Source organism: Pocillopora verrucosa, chromosome 2, assembly GCF_036669915.1.
Source record: "Pocillopora verrucosa isolate sample1 chromosome 2, ASM3666991v2, whole genome shotgun sequence".
In the NCBI taxonomy this organism is placed as follows: domain Eukaryota; kingdom Metazoa; phylum Cnidaria; class Anthozoa; order Scleractinia; family Pocilloporidae; genus Pocillopora; species Pocillopora verrucosa.
The window spans coordinates 4,170,455-4,194,361 of NC_089313.1; the positions used below are offsets into that span (position 1 = coordinate 4,170,455).

The following is a 23,907-nucleotide window of genomic DNA, read 5'->3' on the forward strand; positions in this document are numbered from 1 at the left end:
GTTATTTAAGTAGATGTGAGCATTCTCATTGAAAGTAATGCGGTAATCTGAAACGTTCCAGTTTTGATCCGGAGAGCAATTTTAGGAAATAATTGCGGCCTTTCCATAGTTCAACGAAGCCATGTGAAATTAGTAAGATTAAACGCATCAAACACATTACAGGTGCAACGATCTCAGCTTAAAAACAAAGCTACATTCTAAAAATTTACCAATAGTAAGGTTTTCTGGGCTGAATAGTTTTATCAGTACTTTGTTCTTGTGTTGCTTCACGTATCGTTGAATTAGGCCTTAAACGTGCTTGATCGCAAATAAACGTTTATGAATATTCAAAGAAAGATTATCTTTTTGTCGTTTTTTTAATTTGTTGTTTCTAATAAAAGATCCATGCGGTTTTTGTGTAAGTTTTCTACCTCTTTAGGGTCACGTATCGCTTGCTAAAACGTGCCAAGCTAGAAATCGGTGGAATTCAGTTTGGCTCCCGTATGAGGCTTGTATATCGGAATTTCTGGGTCCAAACCGGTTCCCGCAGAACAAGTTACAACTATTACCGGGCTCAAAACTTACCATCCATCTAATTTCTGTCAACAAACATTACGCTATCGACATTGCTGATCCTGGCAGTAGGCAGGACGCGTGTCATGGCTCAGTGGTAGAGCATCGGAGCGCGGAACGCAAAGGTCTGAGGTTCGATTCCTCACGGGGACTCAGAATTTTTTTTCTTTGTCCCACGCTCGTGACAAGACGAAAAAACATCCCTCTTTATTATTTAATTTTCCCGAATTTTCATAGCTCTGGCGCAGATGTTTACCCAACACTCCCTTAATAGCTATACAATAAACCTGCACGAGTTTCGAAAATCTGTATAATCCCTTGTTTTTATTAGAATTTATTTTTTGTAGATGCAGGTGGGGTTTTGGAAGAGTTCAGCTTCTCCATGTCTTTCGTTGACGACCTGGTTATCTACCACAATTCACGGGTCTATGACGTAAGTACAAAAGCGGAAATGCTAACTCATCGTCCCATAGCACGCAATATATTTTTCAACGAATAAACAGCAATAACCCCCTTCACTTGCGTAATATCTCTAAGGAATAGATCTGGTCGAGAAACAAAAAAAAATTGGATGAAAAAAATCCGCTTTTATCCGTCTAAACTTGATCCATTAACTATAATAGTCATAATAACCCAAGAACATTTATCAAACCTCCCAGGAGGTTGCACGAGTATTGCCAAAATAGTGTAACCTGACTACAACAATTCTTAATGTCCTTGCGTGCCGTGAAACTATTTTTTTCCTTAGATCTTGTATCCAAAAGTCGCGTTTGCAAGCTTTTATAGAGTGCCAAAGGAAAATCACCGGGTTATTTGGACGTGACCCATTTCACCTTGACCTTGGTCTTGTAAGTGGAATTACCGCCTCTTTATTTACAGAAGAACTTTGGGGCAGGGATTTAATTGAAGTTTGGTGGAATAATCCCACTAAACTCATGTTACTTGTTATCGTTTATTCTTAACACTTTCCCTCTCTGCACCCTGTTCCTATTTTCCAGTGATCCATCTCCTCTGCTACAATTCTTGATATCCTCATTGTAAAATATCAATTTACGAAAAAAGGGCTAGAGTCCAAACTCCGCCGGAAAATATGTATTAAACTTATTAAATGAACCACAACATCTGGCTGAAATTAAAACTCCAAAACTTCTTAAAATCACAAACAAAGAGGTATTAAATTTACGCGAACGAAAGTCTAAAAACAATTATTTAAACTCATTGAAAAAAAACAAGCAAAATAAGCGAAAAGTGTCCACGTCAGTTTTGCAATGTCAAGGTAAGAGTTCTTTGACGTGATTTGCTAATTTGTAAAATCACGCGCGCCACGCGTAAATATGAGGACAATGCAAAGTGGGGACAGGAATTAAGAAGAGAAAAATTGTAATTTGAAATTTAAAAACGAAATAGAATTTCTACACCCATTATCATTTTTTTTCTTCGGCTTTTCCAGTTTTTGGTAAATCCTAGTAGATCTTCATTAATCACCTTTCTTTTATTTCTTGGCGTAGACGCCTTTTATCCCATACGCTTCGCACGAGTACTTAAGTGGGACTAAAATTAGACAAAAGTAAGTGTAATCGTGATGTTATAGGCTACATGTTACAGAAAAATGTGGGCACTGTTTGTTTGGGTTTGTCGAAAGAGGACCACGCCCCTACTTAGTTCTTGCTTGGCTCTTCTTGCGCACGCGTACATGCGTGGCATGCTGGAGTAAAAGAGATGGGAACCGGAGGCAAGGCGCAAGTCTCTTTTCCCCTGTTGTTCTAACAGTTTTTCTCTTCGATCTCCTATCTTTCCTCCGGGGGGGGGGGGGGGGGAGAGAGGGGAGGGGAGAAGATACTGCTCAGGGCCCAACTGATAAAGGGCGGATAACGCCATCCAACTGATAAATTGCTATCTAGCGGATAAGTGATTACAAAACGTACTGCGCTATACACCGGTATCGGATGGATAGCGTTATCAAAGCTTCGAACAACCGGGGCTATCGAAAGGAAATGTCCCGTTATAAAAACTTGCCACAATGAAACAGGATGTGATGTCAAAATCGTTACACCATACATTTAGTTCAGAGTAAATTATGAGGAAACAATTTTTGTCTCCTCTTTACTATGGTCAAAGGAGACAAGATCATAACGTATTTTCGTCAGCAGGGTTACATATCGCATTCAGGAGAACTCTCTTGGACGTGCGACAGAAGGGGATGTTTAGGACTGGGCCTTGTCTATCCCATGAACCCGTGCGACAATACAAACAGTCATGGCGGCTCCGCGGTTAGCGCAACAGTGTCCTTCAACAATACTTTCAGGCTAGATATTCTCCTTCTGCAGCTCCAATAAACATATGCTTCTGCGAAAATGAGCGACTGGGAAGAAGACGCAGACGATTCCAGGAGCACTCCTCAGAATGTGTATAATCCACCTAGCGGGAGAGGATGGCACAATTCCTATGTCGAGAACGTCGAGGAAAATTTTTCTGATGGTAGGCGACCCGGCTTTGGACGAGGGAAGGCAAATCGATTTGGAAATGCAAGAGAAGAGTACTCAAGCCCAGGAAAGAGGAATGATTATTCCGAACGTGGGAGCTTTAGAGGTTTCAGTGGAGGAGAAAGCGGGTTTGGTGGCAAACAATTCGCACGTGGGGGTCGCTCGTGGAGAGGCAGCCGCGAAGATGATGGCTGGCAAGATAGGAGAAACAGGGATTATTCTCGAGGAAATGAGCGTGAAAGAAATAGTACTGAGATTATGGTGCCCTCAGATGATGTGCGCTATATCATTGGTAAGGAAATGAAACGTGGATTAATCTTGTATTTTAGCTCGTTGTATCTCCAAAGACATATACACCTTTGACTTTGTGCACACTCCACATAAATAATTGCTAAGGTTTTTACTTATGGAGTTCGAATTTTGTCATAGAATCGGACAAAGTGAGGTCCTGTGAACATTTCAATAAAAAGCCGCTAAAAAATGCAAGGATTAGTTAGCACTCTCCATATGGAGCTGACAAACAGTTGAAGCTCCAGATTAAGATTCCGACATCCTTGGGTGGGGGGGGGGGAGGAGAAGGAGGGTCTGTTGCTGAAATAAAACCCCCCTCCTGCATTTTACCATTGCACTTAAAGTCAACTGCTCTTCTTTTATGTTAAGTACATGCTGGGGTTAAGCATCAATTTAAAGCTTCAACATCCCCACACACACCCCCCCCCCCACCTTTGTGCCAGAACTGGGGGGAGTGGGGAATTTGAACCAGGATACACTTGTTCTAAAGGAAAGAGTTCAGATTTTCAGAGGAAAAGGTCTGTAAGAAAGTCAATGTTGCTGATCTTGGCTTTTACAAAAAATTAACCATTATATCCAAACCTTGGGGCAGGGCATTCACACACAATTCTGGGCCAGAGGGAAAAGAATTTGAACAAACCAATCTGCAAAATTTCAAATGCAAGGGGGGTTACTGAGGGGTTGTGGGAGAGGTGAGATGTTGAGACTTTGATTGACGTATTAACTACTATAGAATATACAGGAATTTTATTTCAACTTTCAATGAGCGTGTCTGGCAATATCATTATTTATTTGTTTGTATTTAGAGGGCTGGGGTGGGAAGCCTTCTTGTCTTCCCTCACAACATGCATGTTTACTGCTGCTTAAATACCTGCTAGTTGACCACCTCAGTTATGCACAAGGGAAGCTCTGAGGTTTTAATCTCCATAGGTTAACCCTTTTACTTCCAGAAATGTTTAACATTGATCTTCTCCCTATAAAATCCATATTTTATTCAGCAAACAGGTTAAGAGAATGCTCAAACTTATCAGGTAGAAGTTTTTATCTTTATCTAACACCAAATTCTTGCAACTAATTTATGAAGAAATGTGTAGCAGCTAGAGGGGAGAATTAACAATTTGATCTTTTGGAGTGGTATGTTTCATCAGGGTTTTTATCTTCCCCTTGCTTACAAATATAGCAAAGTTCCCGCTTCTTTCTTTATTTAATGATAAATCGTATAATTTACTACCTCTTCTATTATGTTTGCTTTTGATAGTTATTAAACTTACTTTGGGTTAAGTTACCATTAAAAATATTGATTGATTGATTTATTTCCTTATCAGGCAAAGGTGGCCAAAAGATAAGAGAAATTCAGAGTGAAAGTGGAGCTTACATTAAGGTGTGTAAAAAGGTAGTAACAGTTGAAAGAATGATTGGATATAAGCTCAAAGTGAGTTGTGATATACTGTTATTTTCTCTTTCCAAATTTTCCCTGTATATTCATGCAAAACACAAGAAGAACTTGATGATGAGTGAAAAGTCACTTAAGGCCTTTGACTTCTTACAGCGACCAGCAATGTCACCCTTGAATCATACATTGCCTAGCAACAAACAATGCGTAGTACTTAGCTAGTAACTATACATATTTTAATCCCATTAGATACTTATATTTTTATATCGTGTACATATGTTTGTGATTAGTTTTAACATTTGCCTATTTATATATTTCTCTGTGAAATACGCATGACTGCGATGTATTTGTGAATAAACAGTCTATCTATCTATCTATATATCTATCTACCACATTCAGGTCGCAAGAAGAAAGGAAATGATCACCAACTTAAGAAGCTCTTAATTGTTAAACAAGTTCTCCTTGTCTGCACCTTAGAAAATGTATAGAGAACAGTTTGGAGAATATGCATAGTGATATTATTGTTAAAGGGTTAAGGCCTTATTCCACTGTTTTTTTTCCAGTAAGTCACCTGAAAGTCTGCTACCAAATCGTAGACAATTGCCACAGCTATGTCAAGGGTGACGTCAACCCAAAAACTTTAATTTCTCTAAAATATTTGAAATATGGTCTTGACTTATTTTCAGAGGAAAATAAGTCGAGTTCTCTAGTTTTAGAACTGTGAAACATAGTTTTCAATGTTGTAATGAAAACTGGATGTTCTTGTCCATTTCTCTGCGCTGAATACTATCAATTATTTCAATGGCAGGTGAAAAAGGATGATGCTACTTATTCAGAGACCCCAGTAGAAATTTCTGGCAGTGAAGACCAAATTAAAAAAGCTAAAGAAATGATTGAACAGATTATTGGTCCTGATTCATCAGTAACAAACAACATGGGAGGTATGACCAGCTCTCAATATCATTAAATGAATGAGCTCTACTCAACAAATATATTCCGTGTTGACTGTAAATATATGAAAATCTTATATGTGAACTGTGGTTGTACAAAATGAATTGGAAAATGATCTTCACAGTAATGAACACTACTTGAGCAGTAGTAACAAAAAAGGCTGAAACAAATTTAGGCCTGTACAGGATTTGAACCCATGACCTCTGCGATACCAGTGCAGTGCTCTACCAACTGAGCTAACAAGCCAACTGGGAGCTGGTCACTTTGTTGCTATGTATCTCTTCAGTGATAGATCACATTTGATGTCAAGGTATTGTTACAGCAAGAACAAGAACAAGAATATGTTCTTACCACATGTGGATGCATGCTATGATCTATTAATTTAATGTAAAGACTCAGAGTAACATAGAATCTATTTGCAGTATATATACCTTAAAAACCCGCAGATAAGCCGCATCTTTTCTCCAAAAATCGTTGCTAGAAATTGTGGGTGCTGCTTATCTGCAGGAACATTTGAAAAAGGTGTCATGAATGTAGATGCCAATGTCTGTCACATCTGATCTAATGCCTGGGTTACTAAGCTTCGAATGTTCTGCTCACATTTTTGTTGTAATTCAAAAATCTATGGAAAAACTGTGTTGAATGAAGAAATTCCTGTCAACAAATACCAGAAAAAGATCAATCGTATGTCAAAGTTGGTAGGAACAATGTCCATTATATTGAAGTGCTAAAATTGTGGGTAAGACTTTGAAGTATTTTCCATTGCAATGTAAATAGTAAGTTTACGTTTGATGAACAGTGAATGAAGAAGACTTCTCGAGACTCAACTTTGGATTTCTTTTGATTTCGTTCAAAAATCTTTTTTCCCAAAATTTGAGCTGCTAAATTAAGAGTGCGGCTTATCTGTAGGTGTGGCTTATCTGCGGGTTTTTACGGTAATAGGAAAGACAAATGTCATTGATGGTGATGGCTACATGGGCCTCTGGGTTTGAGTACAGACATATCTTTTGACCTTTTCATGTCACTGTCAGTAATAATATGTTTTATCTGTCTTAATTATTCAGGTCTATCCATTCAAAATGGTACTTCAGATGAAAGGTTTGTTTTTAACATTAAAAGCTTTATCTCAGCAATAAGATGGTTTTTTGTATTTTTTTGATCACTCTTGAAATTTTTGCATCACCTCTTGTGCGTACTGATTTGCCCTATGAGCACCATGGATTAATAATGGTAATTGAACTGAGTAGAGTGCATTGTGATCTGAAATCATACAAGTGATTTCAAAGTTGAACAAGCATGCAGCGCTGGTTCAATTATTACATCCATTGTGAATAGCAAAATTCAGCTGCTCAAATACAGGATTTTTGTAGTTGTTGAATTGAAATATTTTATTGATTTAGTGCTGAGCTGGTTTATAAAACTTGAAAATTGTGTTTCATTTTCCTCTAATTTGATTGGTTTATGTGAACAAACCTTGAAATGTGATTGGTTGTTGTGTTTTAATAGAGGTTTTTGATAGGCTGAGACAAAGATGTGATTTGGAGCAAAAATGGTGCAATTTGTGAATAAGTTGCACCAATGTGAGCCAATCAGATTGCAAGGATCACTATCAATTTCAAAATGTATGTAATAAAGCTTGAAACAGAAACCTTCTGCATCCCTGAAAATTGCCTTGCATCTCTATCTTCAGTTCCCAACCGGTTAAGCCCAAACGTATTCCTTGGGCAAAGCTTCGTTCAGAACAGGAAGAAAAGGAAGCTGCAAGATGGGCAGGTATCATACTAAATTTAACCTTGTTGACTAGTGCTGATCCTCGCTCCTTGAATGGCATGTACTGTTAGTAATTTAATATTTAATGTACTTCCTCTTCTTACGCAAGGTCAAGGTCAGTTCTGTAAGTTTTGGAAATCCTTTTTTCAATCAGATTTATGGCCTTGGCCTAAAAGATATGCCTCTGTAACTTGCAATACAGACTGAGAAAATGGAGTCAATGAGATTTGTAGAAGCTACAAATATTTTATCTCTGGGTTCAAACATGGGAAATATTTTAGTTCAAACAAGCTTTTGAAATCAGCAGGCTGTACAGTGAAATATGGCCCCCTAAAGTGGCAAATCATAGTGCACTTACTAACTGAGATATACAATTACTTATTGTTTCATGAATTATTATTGAAGAAATCTTGCTTGCAGAAAACATACCTTTCTTATCAATTAGAAAGTCTATGCAAAGGAATACAAGAATTACAATAAACAAAGTCTATTTGTTGCCCAGTAATCATTTTTAAAATTGTTATAATTTTTCTGTTTCTCAAATTTATTTTTTATCAAGCTCTATTCACATATAATGAAACATATGCTGCACCTTGGTGAATGGTTAGGTTTTATATCCATGCCTCTTCATCACCATTTTAATATCTTGATTGATTTTAAGTTTTATACTGTTGTATTGTTTGATATTCAGATTTACCACCCATCAAGAAAGTATTTTACAGAGAGCAGCCATCGATTACAAACATGGCTGATGAAGAAGTGGAGAAATTTAGGTAAGAATGTGTGGAGTTTATCAAACTGTCTGTGGAAAAGCAAGCTGTCATAATGGTAACATAAAATTTTTGTAAGCTGTTAACTCTTTACTTCCAAGAGTGACTGGTTTTCATTTTTGCTATACATTATCACTACTAAATCAAACGTTTAGATCATGAGAATATAGGTAAAGATCAGCAACTAATTTAAAGAATCTCTTAGTTGTTAAAAAGACTCTCCTTGTCAATACTATAGGAAATTTAGAGAGAACAGTATGGAGAATATGCTTAATGGTCTGAGGGTGTAAAGGGGTCTAACAGGATTACTTCCTTAACTGGCACTGATGTACAAAATTGAACTGTACTTGAAATCTCAAGAGACTTGCTTTACATTTACATGTACATGTATCAGCTTTACTGGTTGATCAACCTCTTTAAGTGATATCTTTGCTGCATGTGATGTACAGGTGATGGAGCTATCACGGTTATATTTCAGGCCTTAAATATCTTCAACACAGTAGGCCTCTATCCCTACTTGGTCTTAAACGGTTTGTAAGAATTATATTATTAAACAAATAACTATTCTTTCCTCACCTTTTAGATTGGATAATAATAGAATCATGGTAGAAAATTATGGGGAATCCATTCAGGACCGTAGTATTCCAAACCCTGTTACAACATTTGCCGAAGCTTATGCTGATTATCGTGAGTTATCTCATTGTATGCCTTTTTTCAAATTTGACAATGTGATGATTGTGCTCCATAGTGTGGAAGGATAAAAGGTTACTTTAGCTCTACAACCATTTCTAAATTTATGAATTGAATTAAATCTAGTGGTATTAAAAGAATCCACAAAGATGCAAAGAATGTCAAGAAAATTGAATTACATTTAGATTTGAGTTAATTCTATCTGTTTGATGTATTTTTGTCAGGTTTTCATGTATAGGGATGTTATAAAATTCTGATATCAATATGAATATTTTGCACAAATCTGCTTTGAGAACTTGTAAATTGGAAGAGCTTGTGTAAGGACTTAACCCTTTAACTCCCAGAAGTGATTAACATGTAACCTCTCCCTATAATATCCATACATTATCCAGCAAACAGGTAATGAGAATACTCCAGCTTATCAAGTAGAAGTTTTTAACTTGATCAAACACCAAATTCTTGTAACTATCCTACAAGGAATTGTCTAGCAGCCAGAGAGGAGAATTAAGAATTAGATCCTGGGAGTTAAAGGGTTAAGACCCTGAAGCAAATGAGGATTTTTTACAGGAAAAAGCAAACTTACTATTGATTCATTCTCCTTTTACCAAACTAAAGGTGTTTTTGATTTCAATTTGTTTTTGTTACAGCTGAAATCATGGAAGAAATGAAGAAAGCAGGATTTGTCAGACCATCACCTATTCAGGTATTTTAAATACTGTTTCGGCACTACTTGTCTCAGGTCAAATTATCCATGTGATAAGCTTGTATTAGATCATAATTATGCATTTTTAATAACAGCTGGGTAGCAACTACAATGTAGATTTAACTGCTTGTATATGTAATTCGCTGACTTCCTGCTTGTAGCCTAAATACGAGTATAATATTTTCCTATTCATCATATTTACTAATAATGTCTGACTCTGAGGAATAATAAAGAAAGCATTAATTGAAGTAAACCTTATTAAAATGTTGGAAAATGTAACTGTAAGAGTCTAGAACTTCAAACTTCTTAAGGGAACCTAGACGTTTTTTGTGAAATAAAGACAATCCAAGCCTTTAAAAACTAATCAATTGCCATTCTAAACTACCCATTTGTACCATGTTTTATTGCAACCACTGAAAATATGCATGTGGAGTTTTGGATTTTTTTTTCTTTTTGAACAGTGCCAGTCCTGGCCAGTAATCATGTCAGGGATGGACTTGATAGGGATTGCTCAGGTGAGCCAAAAGTCTACTCCTTATTTGTTAAGCCCTTTCAGCCCATGGCTCATTAGTGATTGCAGCTAGATCAAGTTTTATGGTGCCTGTCCTAGATAGGATTAAAGTCTGTTGTTGCTGACAGGAACCTTTTTCATGTTATAAACTGTTTCCTACACATATTTTAAAACAAATTATAATTATGTTTGAGTTGCAATACAACAAGTATGTGTTCTGAGTTAACCTGTTAACTCCCAGAAATGATTAACATGTAACCTCTCCCTATAATATTATACTTTTTCAAGCAAAAAAGGTAAAAATACTCAATACTTAAGCTGAAGTTGTTTTCTTGACCTACTGTAACTCCAAATTCTCAACTAATTTACAAAGAAATGTGTAGTGGCACAGCTAGAAGTTAGGGAGAATTAACAATCAGATTGAGGGAGTTGCAGGGTTTTCAGATTCATGTGTGGCACATGCAAGAGCTTTGGAACTCCACCTAGGACCAGGCCATGAAAACTTTTTTTAAAGCTGCAAAATAGTATGGAAGCAAATTTGAACTGCCAACTTATATTACTGTATTTTTTAGTTCTCTGTTTCTTTGTTTGTTTCTCCTGTGGCACAACTGTTTATAAATCTGTTTGACTTTGTTTTCATCAACAGACAGGTACAGGAAAGACATTGGCCTTTCTGCTTCCTGCTTTCCTTCATATTGATGGACAAGAAACGTAAATAAACAGCTTTGTAAATATAGGCAGAATATACTGTAGGTTACTTGAGGCCAACATCTACTATTGTCATGGCGAAACTGACTGATTAATTAAGAACCAAATTTATAAGCTTCTACAATACAGATTACTATAACTATTTGTCACTGTTGCAAGGAACTTATGGTGTTTTTTTGTTTATTTCAGGCCTCGTAATGAAAGAGGTGGTCCTACTGTATTAGTTCTTTCCCCCACACGAGAACTTGCTTTGCAAATTGAAGCAGAAGTTAAGAAATTTCATTACAGGGGAATAAAAAGGTTGGCAGATTTTTTTCCCATTTTAAAGTTTCAAGAAATAAAGTATTTTTCCCTTGGAATGTTAAATTTGGCCACATTTACTCCAAGTAAACAGTGTAGATCACAATAATTTCATATACTTGTTCAATATGTATATCTTGCTGTACTCAGGAGGTTTGTCAAATATTATAATTTAGTTTTATCATCAGAGTTGATGATGCAATTTAGAGTTTCTAAGAGTTTCTAAGCTGATGTTTCAAGCATTAGCCCTTTGTCAGAGTGAATGGAATGGGTGCTAACACTCAAAATGCAGAACCAGAGCTTTTTTAGAAACTTACCCCCTATCGGCTTATTCATTTGTTTAATATGGACCTAGTATGTTTCTTAGCTCACCCATAGTTTCTCTGTAACTCACTGGTAGAGTATTGAACCATGCAATATGAAGCTCTAGAGCTCGATTCCTTGTGGAGGACTCTGATTATTTACTCCAGAGAGGGTGGAGTGAAGAGGTAGCCTGACACTGTACCTGCTCATTTTTCAGTCTTTAGCATGTATTTTTGTTTTGTTTGTTTGTTTTTTTTCTTGAGTCATGCAAACTTAAATTGTTTTTGATAGTGTCTGTGTTTATGGAGGTGGAAGCAGAAAAGGACAGATTCAAGTGGTTCAGAAAGGAGTTGAGATTGTTATAGGTACTGATATCAATTTTATTGCCTTGATATCCTGTGGCCACATTAAGTCTTTTTCCCTTTAGGAGATATGGTGGACTCATGGTAAGCGTGCTGGACTACAGTATGTGTCCAGAGGCCTGTGTATGATACCTGGCTGGGTCAACATGTTCTGTTCTTAAGTTTACTTTGCTCTCACAACACCTGTTTCCAATCAGGAGTATAAATGGATATGGGCAAACTGTCACGAAGCCAGATGGAATGCATGCTAGTATCCTTAGATGGTGTTGTAATCCATTTAGGAGTAAAGTGTTGATGAATTAAAATCTCCAACACCCTTTCCACAATTAGTTTGAATTCCCATCCCTTGGGCTAAGTTGTGGTCAAATGCCCTGTCCATAAGCCAGATTTGATGGTCAATTTTTTTTATAAAAGGCAAGATCAGTGACGGTGACTTTTTTGCAGACCTTTTCTTCTGAGCCATTTGTTCACTTAAGGAAACTCTTTACCTTAAAAAAACTCCATATTAAAAGGAGAAACGTGTATACAGCTGGAAAGACTTGATAGTTCCCATTCAAATATCTCACCCCACACAGGCAAGGTTTAAATTTCACAATTGACAGTCCAATGCCTATGGGTTGCTCGGGGGAGGCTGAATTTAATTCTCTTTTATGTGTGTTTAGAGCACAATTATCAAATTCTGTATGTAGCTGCATTTTGTATTATCACTTGCAGTTCAAGAATATTTTCTCTTAGCTAATGTGATTTTGTTAATTTGTAGATCAATATGAAAACATTGTTTTTCTCTATTAATCAGCTACTCCTGGTCGATTGAATGATTTGCTTATGAATGAAATAATGGATGTCAGAAGTGTCACCTATCTGGTAAGTTTTTTTTTTAATGAAATGTATGATTTATACATTAATAAAAGTTACAAGAGTTGCACTCTTAGAGATTGCTCGGTAGACGATGGAAAGTTCTGATCTGGTTTAGTAGACGGCACTTTTCACAGTTTCCGTTTTCACTCCCAGCTGTATATTTAAGTCACAAATAATATCTTTGATGTTGAAGGTGCTTGATGAGGCAGACCGTATGCTTGATATGGGATTTGAACCAGAAATCAGGAAAATTTTACTTGATATCAGACCGGACAGGCAAACAATTATGACAAGGTACATGTGCATATACCCACACATGGTTTTCCTCTTGAGCACAAAGTAGACTTGAAGGAAGGCTTGAATGCCAGTCAATATATTTGGTACTTACATGTGTATACTATATAATTATTTGACTTCAACAAGCATAAGTACACATCACTGTTATAACAGACTTGAACTCTGTGGCAGTATTAAAAGTGTATTGCAGTTTTCATGTGTATCATAATTATTGAGGTTTTGCTGTCTTGTAGTTTGTTTTATTTATTTTAGACATTTTTTTTGTCTCTTCATTTATTTATTTATTTATTTGTTTGTTTATGTTTAGGATATCACAATTTCCTCTTTTCAGAGGAGAAGAGAGACTACAGAGAGAACATTTTTTTGCATAGGATGATTTCTTGTTTTCTCTTTTCTTGTCTTGTATGTATTTAATGTTCCTGTGAGGAGATTGTAATGTTGATCACTTCTGTTATAGTGCAACTTGGCCAAAAAGTGTCCAGAGAATGGCTGATCAGTACATGAAGGATCCCATGAGGGTGTTTGTGGGATCACTGGATTTGAATGTAAGCACAGCATGCTAGAGAAAGGCCTTGTGATGTTATCGTTATTTGAACACAATGAAGGTCCGCAGCTTTTATTTACCCTTTACACCCTAACATCAGCATACATATTCTCCTGACTCTTCTCTATACTTTCCTTTGGTACTGATAAGGAGAATTTGTTTATCAATCAAAGCTCTTAGGTTTGTGATCATTTCCTTTATTCTCATGATGTTACTGAAGGATTCAGCAGTACTACTGTAATGAGAAATTACATGCTGGTCACTCTCTGGGTTTAAATGGTTAAATTTTTAGCGACTCAGTTGCGATGTTAATTCAACCCTTTAAGAGTGACCAGCATCTGATTTCTCCTCTCGCTACCATTCCTGAATCACACTTTAAAGTCACGAGAATAAAGATCATGATCACCAACTGAAAAAGTTCTAGATTTTTTAAACAAATTCTCCTTATCCGTATCTTCGAAAATTTATAGCGAATAGTTAGGAGAATGTGCATACTGACATTAGGTTGTATAAAAGGGTTAAAAACCCTCGCATTTCTTGAAAAAAATCGACAACGAGGAAATGTGAAAAGTAGCTAAGAAAAATTTTCAAAATAATCACTCCTACGAAAAAATTGTTTTGTGCTCTGCCCTGACTTTGCAAATTTGTGTTTTTAGGCTTGTCACAATGTTACGCAGCTTGTTGAGGTTTTGGATCCAGCTGAAAAGAAAGAAAGGGTTTGTACCAGTCTTAATCTCTCTTGTTTTCTGAAAAAAGTAAGTGTCGTTAAGATAAATTACGTGAACTTTGTACAAGGTGAACTCTACTTTAGTTTATGCCTTGGCATTGAATATTGATATAGATGTGTGAACATGTTGACGGTTGATAGTTGGCTGCGATAGAGAGAGCAGTGTCATCATCATAGATTCCGTCTTCATCGTCATCGTCACTGAAATTCCTCTCTTCCTTCATCATCTTAATATCCGTGATATTGGACAAGATTTTGAAACCGAAACAATCTTGATAATCTTGTCTCCCCCCTATAAACACGATAGACATGAAAGCAACGTTTATAGACTTTAAAATAATGTTATTGCGTTCTCTCATGTCTTCGCAGACGCTTCACTTTATCTCGCAAATGACTGAGAGTGACAAAGTGCTGATTTTCGTGGGCAAGAAAATAAAGTAAGTTTTGCTCAAAAATTGTCTAATTGAACAGTTAGATAACAAAAAGATACAGGGGGCATGTTTCTAAAGAAACTGTGGTGCTGCGCTCGATAACAAGTACTTGTGGCACTACACGTTTCGGCTTTTTTAAAACTTTCACAGTTTCATTTTCTTGACCTCTTGGTAAGACCCGATAATACCAGGAGATGTGTCGTTATTACTGATGCATTAGTGATCAGGTGAAATTCTAAAGTGAGGTACATGAAGTAATGTTAATAATTTTTTTAGAGGTTTGTAACTTCAAAGCGGACTCCTACCCGTGTCTATTATATTAATTGTTTTTATAGAGCCGATGACATTGCGAGTGACTTTATGTTGTCTGGAATTCAAGGAGTACAGTGCATACATGGGGACAGGTAAGACAGTGGCTACCAGCATAAATATAACTTCTCTTTACTTGTGCTACATGTTTTGTAAACTTTTATGGTAAGAATTTTTCAGTACTACTTTGTCAGCATAAGGAGCCTTTTTGTAACCCTGTCTGAGTCGCTCATTGCATGCAGATCTCAACTTACACGAAGAACCGCGGCCCTTAAATTTTGTGCGTTGATCTCACTTGTAATTGAGAGAACTGAGTTTGCTCATGTGTTAAATGCTTCTTTCCTAAACCTGTTTGTCTATGGTTAGCCTCCAATATACAAGCCTGTGTATAGTGTTCTGTTGTTAAACCACTATCAAGGTAGTCACTTTTACAGTTGTGACAATGTTACAGGGAACAAATCGATCGCGAGCAAGCACTAGATGATTTTAAGACAGGCGTGGCGAAAATCCTCATCGCAACCGACGTAGCTTCCAGGGGATTGGACATTCGTGGTGTCACGTGAGTTCTATTCAGTTTGACATCAAAGGGTGTCGCGAGGGATTGGAAGGGAAAAAAATGGGAAGAATGTGGGAGATAAAAGATGTGGGACTGGAACGGGAAAAGCCCGCCCTTGTCTTGACCTCCCTACTATGCTACTTTCACTCCCTGTTGTACACCCTCAGGGGTAGGGACAAGGGCAAATGAGGGGATTCGAGCCACGAACCATTTGTTTTATAGAATTGGACACCACAAGCAGAAAATGAACATTGTTGCGAAAGGGAATTTTGTTGGAGCCGGTTACTAAGATTTTTAGGCGTTTTTATTTTGTTTTTGTTGGTAGTTTGTTTCATTTATAGTGCAAAAAATGATGAGAATTTATCTTAACGGTTGTGCGATTTTTTTCCTAACAGATGTGTGCTAAATTTTGACTTCCCACGAAACATCGAGGACTACGTTCATCGTATTGGCCGCACAGGAAGGGCAGGGTGAGTGAAGGTGTATCATGCACAGTCACACCAACAAATATCTTTTTTATTCTCTGATTTTGTTTGAGAATTAAGAGTATCATGGAATTATCTGAGAGGTTTGTTTTGTTAAGCGCTACAAGAAATCGAAATTTTAAAGAATGTATCCTTTAATTCAAAGAGTTATTTAGAAAATTCATGTGATAAACATGTGATAAAGATTATGAACTTGGGAGGGCGTCATGATGTTAGAATCCAAATTTTCCGAACGAAGTTTTTAGGGAAATGTTCAACAACAAGGGAGAAGAAATAAAATTCAACCCTGATCCTTATGGGCAGCATGTCTCGATCATTCATTGATCATTCACTCGATCATTGAAAACTGAAACAAATTTGCATTTAGTCCGCGAATTTTTTGCTTCTTGTAGTAAGAAAGGCACTTCGCTTACTTTTGTGACTCGAGAGGACTGGAGAATGGCTCACAAACTCATTAGTATCATGGTGGAAGCCAATCAGGTAATCGATGTCAATTTTCCTCACAAATGTCAATTCCAATATTTCAAAGTGCGCATGAAACAAAATCCTTTGTTATAAATGCAGTTACGCCATGTTTTGCTGCAGATTTTGGCAGCAGTAAATAAAACAGCAACAACAACAACAACAACAAACACAACAACTGTAATAAAATCATAAAATAACCTCCCTCACCAAGACCCCTTCCAAATGTACCGCGGAACAACTTTTGTAGACATTTACCAATTTAGTAATTTTAACTTGTTTAATAAACACCAAAACCTGATTTTCCCCTTTCGACCAATCTTACATTGATCATAGGAAGTTCCCGATGAATTAGCGGACATGGCGCAACGCTATGAAGAATTCCGTGAACGCAATGGTTACAACGACAGGGGGGAGAGAGGTAGTGGAGGAAGAGGTACACACTTATTAATTCATGAGGAAACCACTCAGTTTTACGTTTGAAGTTCTAGCTAGCGAACACCCAAAAGAGATTGAAAAATGCTTCTCGTTGCTAGATTTGTCCGTCTGTGGTTAGAGCCGGTTAACGAACTTTAGGGTTTTTTATCGGGATCTTTTCAAGTTGGGTTAAGTTCAGGCCCATGCCTCATAGCCAGATTTTGTCTCTCCAGCGAGAGCAGATACTTTTTAATGAGACGCTGTCGTGTGGGTGGATGTGACATGATCGAAACGAGAAGGGATTTAAAAACCAAACAGGGTTGTTTTGAGCCACAAAAAAAAATGGTCATTTTTACCTACTATCAACCTCATGTGGGATTGCATTGTATATCAACCTTGGTGTCAAGCAATAACCTGAATCTTCTTCCTCTCTTTCACAGGCGGTGACGGTTGTTACAATTGTGGCGGGAGTGGCCACTTTGCCCGGGAATGTCCCGAGGGAGGGGGTGAGAGACGAGAAAGAGGACGAGGGGGCGGTGGTGGAGGAAGGGGAGGGCGGGGAGGGCGGGGAGGGCGGGGAGGGCGGGGTCGAAGAGGAAACCGCGACGATTATTGGGAGCAGGGATACGGATTTCGGTGAGGGGTGTATGCCTAACGAGACACACCCAAAGTTCCCCTCATGGTGAAATGGAACGAGGTCACCGCACTGGATAAAAGATGACGATTGTAATTTGGAGGTATGCTTCCACCCTCCCCCTTGGTGTGGTCAGTGAAATGGCGAAAAGACGTCAATGGTTTGTCACAGTGCAAAAATTATTTTGTGGTGTGAATGCTCAAAAAATCTCGAGCCAAAACCTTCATTGCCTCGTTTGCAGTCCTCCGCAGATTTTGCATCGTTCCATCCTTGAGTTCCGGTTTTGAGGCTTTCCGCCTCATACTGCAAATTTTGTACCGTTTAACAGAGTTGAAAATTACTTTACATTGAGATAATTGCTATTTTTCCAGCCTTTTTACCATCAGAATCTAGTCTCCTTTTTTCTTATCAACATTTATGTAATTTTGAATTTGTTATGAAAACAAGAAGAGTAAGAACACTTTTGACCTCTTTTTTTTCCAATATTGCTGAGTTCATATTAACGTTCGTGCTGATTCGAGTGTTCGATTATTACAGACTTTGCGCAGTCGTAATGGGTGATAAAGAAGTGACCAAGACAGAATTTACAATATCAATACAATATCGAGCAGACAATTCACGAGAATACAGAAAAATATCAATTAGGGGATTATTAGTTGATCCAAATACTCCAAACTAACATCACAGAACTGTATGGAAGACAGTAAGGAGAATTACTAATGAGATCTTGGAAGTTAAAGGGTTAAGACTAAACTGTGATACGAATTTGATGGTTATATGGAACGAATAAGGGCTCAAGGGAAGACCTCGTTGGCACCTGCTGATGTGGTAATTTTCACTTGTGACTCTACGGATATATATATATATATATATATATATTTAAAGTAGCTGGAAATATGTTATTTGTTGGATGTCGAGATCAGTGAAATTTTGAGTGTGATAAAGAGACATTTTGGTAAACTAATGGATGATCAGTTGGGTGAGAGAAGATAAGTTTGCCCCGTTCAACTGCGGAGAATACTTTTGGGGTAATTTTGTTTGAGAAAACTGTTCACTTGCTGTTTATTTATATAACCATCTCCCGAGCAAGGCTTGATTTTGCCACTATTTTTCCACGCTGTAAAATTAAGTGCTATCGTTGGCCTGTGATGGTTATTGTTATTTTAGACAGGTTCAATTTGGTGAGAAACAGCCTCAAGAGGGATCTTGTTTTAATTGTACACTGTAATTATAGGATTATATAGGATTTATGAGGGTTTGTAATATTATCTAAGGAGAGAGACTTAATCAGATTTTTTTATATAAAAGATATTTGAAATTGATAAAAATGACTATTTGCTTTACGGTTGAGGTAAAATAATTTCGTAAAGATAAAAATGGGCTGTACTTACTTAAATGTCCGTTTGATTAGTTTCCATGAACATAACCCCAAAAACAAAGCTTAAAAAATCACGACTTGAGCAATGCGCGGTTGCCCTCTGGCCCTCTACACCTTAACACCAGTGTGCAAGCTCTCCGTACTGTTCTTTCAAATATTTCCTAGGGTCCTCTCAAGGAGAAATTGTCTAACAATCAGGAACGTCTCGAGTTCGCAACATTTCTTTACTCTAATGACTTTAATTTTTGATTCAGGGGTGATACCATTGGGGAGAAATTCGATGTGCTATATTATGGAAGAGAGCTTAGATTTACGAGGCTTGAGATTCACTGTGAAACCTTATCAATTTTTTTTTAAATTGAAACTTCCCACAGAAACTTTGAATCATACTTTCAACTGTGGCAGATAACGCTTCCAACCAACGCGCTAGGGTTTATGACTTCGCGCACGTTAGACCCATGAGAAAAAGTCGCCCCATCTCTCTTAAATGCTACAATTATTACACCGGAGAGAGACTTCAACGGTAACATCTGCGCATTCTAGTTAAAAAGTGTGCTTTAATTATCGTAACAGAAGTGGAAAGGGAAATTCTTGCCGTTGTGTAGTGCGATGTCCAGCTGGTATGGCAGGACCGTACGAAATTTCTTTGGAGTGCATTTATCAAGGAATGATGCGGAGACACTGGCGCTTTTCAAAATCGGCGTTGACAAATGTCCATTTTTAGTTGAAAGACAACAGGTTCCGCGGAAGGCCGCTGACATGTACGACCAGTCATGTGACCTGGCCGGTCGGGTTGCTCTCGGGGATAACGTGAGTGTGAATTTGACAAGCGGCATGCTTGGAGGAAAGTTACACTCGTAAAGAAGTGCAATTGCCAGTTTCAGCTTTCTCTTCAAGTCTGCACCGAACGAAAAAATTTGAAATGATGCGATTTTACTCCTGAACTTTAGACAGCATAATTAACCATCGCGATTACTGGGCATTGTGTTAGCATTAGTCTGAGTATTTTTAAGTATTTGGGAGAGTCTTAGTGAATTGAATCATACTTTTTTTCTTCGAGTTTTCAAAAAATATTTCCACGCAAGCACAGTTTTTTATCAAAACGTTTACCATTATATTAGGAACAGCTCTCCAGTAACATGACTTTTTGCTTCTTGAGCCTACTGCTATGTTTACTGTCTGGACAGCAGGCTTAAAAATGAAAGGCATTTTATGTAGTATACTCTACATGTCCCGGACTTTTCCGGAATATTTCAACACAATCCGCGTTTTTCTCTGAAAGCATCACTCTTTGGGAAGTGAGATTACTCTGAATACGTAATCCTCACTTCGACTGGTAACTTCAGCATCTAAAGTGCATTAATTTTAAATTTTCTCTGCGTCTAAATCTGACTTTGCAGCATACATGTACCCTTGTTGTACGATTTTGTTATGAATATCATCAGAAATCGTCTGTTAAGTCATCAAGGCTGTCTATCTCTGCTTGTGTCTTTTGGATCTTTTTCCTCTCTTCCTGAATCTCGGCTTTAATCCTGTCTCGGTAGAGTGTTAAATTATTGACTTGTCGCTTTTTTTCCTCCGCTTCTGAGGCTTTGGTGTGCAGTTCTTGTGTGAGGAAGGTCAGCTTTTTTTCGCTTTCGTCTTCCCTTTCGTAAGCTCCCTCTTCCCTTTCCTTAAGTCCGTCCATTTGGCTCCTCGCTAGCTGAATACATTCTTGCAGTTTTTCAGCTTTCTCCAAAGCGTCGCCTTCTCTTCTGAACACCTGCAAAGGTCAAGGAAAGCAGGTGATTGCCAAAGAGAGTTAAAAGCAATACAATAATCATTGGAGGATCTTGGAGGAGGGACTCAGCAAGGCAAGCGACAAAAAAACCGCCTCCCCCCCCCCCCCCCGCCTCCTTAGCTCAAGGTCTGGATCCGCCACTGATGACGAATGGAAGAGACCTGTTCCTAAACACCCGGAAAGCAAATTTTTCATCAAGAAACGTGCCTCATTCATCAGATCACGAATGTCCTGCATAATATTTAGCGAGGTAGATGGTCGAGACAGAACACGCGAGCGTCAATGAGTGCTAAGTTCAAAATGCATTCATTTGCTTGTGTGTTTTATGCTTATGAATCTTATCCAGGATAAACTAATTATATACGCAATTGTTTCATGCTGACGTCAGTCCCAAAAACTGATGTCAGCAAAATTTCCGCACAGCCCCATCCTACATTATGCATTTAGTTCTTGGATAGAGAAAACAATACATTTCCATTGGGAAAACAGATTTGTTTTACAATAGTATGGGGCTGTCGGAAGTTTTACCCCGATGTCTTTCTTTGGATCAGTTAGGTTTGAAAAATTTTGCTTACGGAGCCGAGAAATATGCGGGTAGTCGTTGTATGTGAAATAGTTCCGGTATAGTCCAATGTCGCAATATCTCGTGGAGTTTTTCCTAAATGCTATATTCGTTTTGATGCCGGCAGCAACTGTCTCAATTGTACAAATAGTGCTTCAGTAACACTGAATTTCCCTTGTTCAGATCGGAGTGAGTTGCCAAAACAGGGCAAAGAAGTTGGCAAGACATAAAAAGTGTATTGCTTGCAAAATTTGTTTATAACAGTCGAGATAAGTTTCACTTCCCGCAGAGAAAGAACGAAGCTGTGATCGTGGGAATGCAACGGAAATTATTTCTAAGTCGTACGTTTAAAAGCGTCTGAAAGAAAAACGATAGGAAGAGTCGAAAAACCGAGTAAAGAGCCCTCACTTAGTTATCTATTTATTCGGTTCGGTAAATCTAAAAACATTAGTTCCCTCGGAGCGAAGAAATGACGCGTGAAAAAAAACATTTTGTCGGACATGACTCGCTGTGGGAGGGTTTCGTGAAATCATTTGCATGTAATCTTAAAGGAGCACGTCATTTCTTTGTGAAGTACTTAACTATCAGATGAGGCAATTCTCTTGGGTGCCAGCATTGCCTCTTTTGTCTACAAGAACGGCTGGTTTTGGCAATACTAAGCACTGAATTACTCAAATAAAAGCTTAACACTGCTAGTTAAGTCATTGTTTCTATTCAACATGTAAAGCCGAAACAGTTTCGTAGCGGTAACCAAGCTTGGGCGCGTTGTGATAAACTCTTACCTTTTCAAGTTCACTCTCTAACTGTTCAAGGCGTAGCGTTGATTCTTTGTTCTCCGATTCCTTTTTGTCAGCGATGTTGCTAATCTTCTGTAACTGCTTCTCCAAGCTGTTTAACTTCTCGTCCCCATCCAGTTCAATATTTTCAAGGGTCTTTACAAGTTCGCTTTCGACCTTGTCTTTATCCTCAAGGTCTTCCAGCTTTTTGAGCTTTTTCTTCAGCTCGTTGTTCCTCTCCGCCAAACTTGCTTTGGCAAGTTCAATTTTCCTCTTGCATGAGTCGCGGTCCAATTCGAGCTCATCTGCCTTTCTTTTCGCCTCTTTGAGCACGTCCAAAGCGTTGTCTGCTCTATCATCTGCAACGTCGATCTTGTCTCTGATTTCTTGAAAACGGTCACGAATTTTGTTTTTCGCGTTATTGGTATACATTTCAAATGGGGTATTTTCAAATCGATACGTCCAAAACTATACGACTCCTCGAAAAATCAGTCTTATGGATACTAACTTGCGCGCTCAAGATGTAGCGGAGTGTTTAAAAGCAATCGAGTTTTAACAAGAATGTTAAATATTCAAATACGGCAGAAGTGGATATTGTGAACTTACATGAGCAGTCAAGTACTACTCATTTTTATGTAAATATTGTGATTTTTCTGAAAGCATATTGGCGCCGTTCGGTCTAATATGGCATAGAAATTATACTGTTGATCCCGTGTAAATTCTCAAGGTATACTTCCTTATTGTTCTTGTGATGCACGTTAAAAGAATTTGGTTCTTTATCAGATTTGGCGTCTACTGCATCGATAAAAAAATTCTCATTAACTCAAAGAGTACTTTGTACGGACACATCAGAGAGAAATAGCATTATAATCGTCGTTCAGGCTCATTTAACACCGGATAGACGCGATTTGGTTCAGTGCTTGTGGCTTTATATTTTCGTTTTATTTTCAATGACTTCTTTTGTGTTGCGAAAGATATTAAAAGAATACGAACAATCGTAGCCGAAAAATGTCATTAAAAGGACTGTTGTTTTGTATTTAGTTAAAGATATTAGCAGATTAGCACAGTTTGCCATTGAGCAAAAAATTTTTATTCCGAATTGTAGAACTCCGTAGAGGCACGTTTTCTATCGTGATGGAAAAGGGCGTAACATTAATAGGGACAGGAACTGACGTGTGAATCCCATAGCATTCCTGGATGATCTCATTGCCCAGCTATGAATGAACTTTCAAGCATCTAAAGACTCTGTATATTCTCAGTTACGAAACCATTTCATCTGCGGGCTTCACGGTTGAGCAGCCATTTTGAATAAATTTTGCTTTGATAACTGATTAACGAGTCGCAAGGAGACCGACCAGACTGTCGAATTTAACCTTTTAACTCTCATAATTGATTAAAATTTAACTTCTCCCTATAATATTCATACAATATCCAGCAAACAGGTAGTGAGAATACTCAAAATAACCAGGTGCAAGATATTACCTAGATCGAACACCAAAATCTCATAACCAAGTTACAAGGAAATGTGTAGCAGCTAGAAGGGAGAATTAACAATCAGATCTTGGGAGTTAAAGGGTTTAAGGTGAAGATTTTTTCTTCGAGAATTTCCCCGTATTTTCGCAAAAAAATTCCCTTAATGGCGGTTGTAGTTTTGGACTGGCTAGATGGTTGTTGTCATAAACAAAAGGTCACGACAAAATTTTTTTTTGTGGTCAACCAGTTGGTAATCAAATGATTGGTGTCTTTGCCTGAAAAGATAATCGTCAGGTCCGCGATTGAAAAGCAATGATTACGCCATTAAAGATAAAGAGAGTAATTGTAGTGTAATACAATTAAGATGGAAATGATTGAATTCTGAAAACTGAGATCTCGTGATTTTTGTTCACCCAACACATCACGCAATG

At 37.8% G+C, this 23,907-nt stretch overlaps 2 protein-coding genes across 2 annotated transcripts; one reads left to right on the top strand and one right to left on the bottom strand.

The window, feature by feature from the left end:
• The first annotated feature begins 906 nt into the window (after positions 1-906).
• LOC131792674 (probable ATP-dependent RNA helicase DDX43) lies at positions 907-17,872 on the top strand. The gene is made up of 24 exons (XM_059110084.2): positions 907-985; positions 2,703-3,327; positions 4,652-4,707; positions 5,528-5,660; positions 6,735-6,768; positions 7,361-7,443; positions 8,132-8,213; positions 8,794-8,897; positions 9,548-9,603; positions 10,065-10,118; positions 10,761-10,825; positions 11,012-11,122; positions 11,717-11,790; positions 12,584-12,651; positions 12,839-12,939; positions 13,400-13,487; positions 14,143-14,202; positions 14,583-14,650; positions 14,980-15,048; positions 15,405-15,512; positions 15,905-15,979; positions 16,387-16,474; positions 16,793-16,892; positions 17,314-17,872. Exons 2-24 carry the CDS (start codon positions 2,907-2,909, stop codon positions 17,511-17,513), a joined length of 2,298 nt encoding a protein of 765 aa, XP_058966067.2. The 5' UTR covers positions 907-985; positions 2,703-2,906; the 3' UTR covers positions 17,514-17,872.
• A 1,560-nt stretch (positions 17,873-19,432) lies between these two features.
• LOC131792734 (tropomyosin-2-like) lies at positions 19,433-22,588 on the bottom strand. Its single transcript, XM_066162189.1, has 2 exons — positions 22,010-22,588; positions 19,433-20,647 (listed from the first exon to the last, which is right to left on the bottom strand). The coding sequence occupies exons 1-2, from the start codon at positions 22,433-22,435 to the stop codon at positions 20,327-20,329; spliced, it is 747 nt and encodes a 248-aa protein (XP_066018286.1). The 5' UTR covers positions 22,436-22,588; the 3' UTR covers positions 19,433-20,326.
• Between the last annotated feature and the right edge of the window lie 1,319 nt (positions 22,589-23,907).

Coding starts and splice junctions, on each gene's coding strand:
- LOC131792674 (XM_059110084.2), top strand. CDS start 2,907: ATGAGCGACTGGGAAGAAGACGCAGACGATTCCAGGAGCACTCCTCAG. Junction 8,898..9,547: donor CGAAGCTTATGCTGATTATC/GTGAGTTATCTC, acceptor TTTTTGTTACAG/CTGAAATCATGGAAGAAATG. Junction 12,940..13,399: donor AGGCAAACAATTATGACAAG/GTACATGTGCAT, acceptor CTTCTGTTATAG/TGCAACTTGGCCAAAAAGTG.
- LOC131792734 (XM_066162189.1), bottom strand. CDS start 22,435: ATGTATACCAATAACGCGAAAAACAAAATTCGTGACCGTTTTCAAGAA. Junction 20,648..22,009: donor TAGAGAGTGAACTTGAAAAG/GTAAGAGTTTAT, acceptor TGACCTTTGCAG/GTGTTCAGAAGAGAAGGCGA.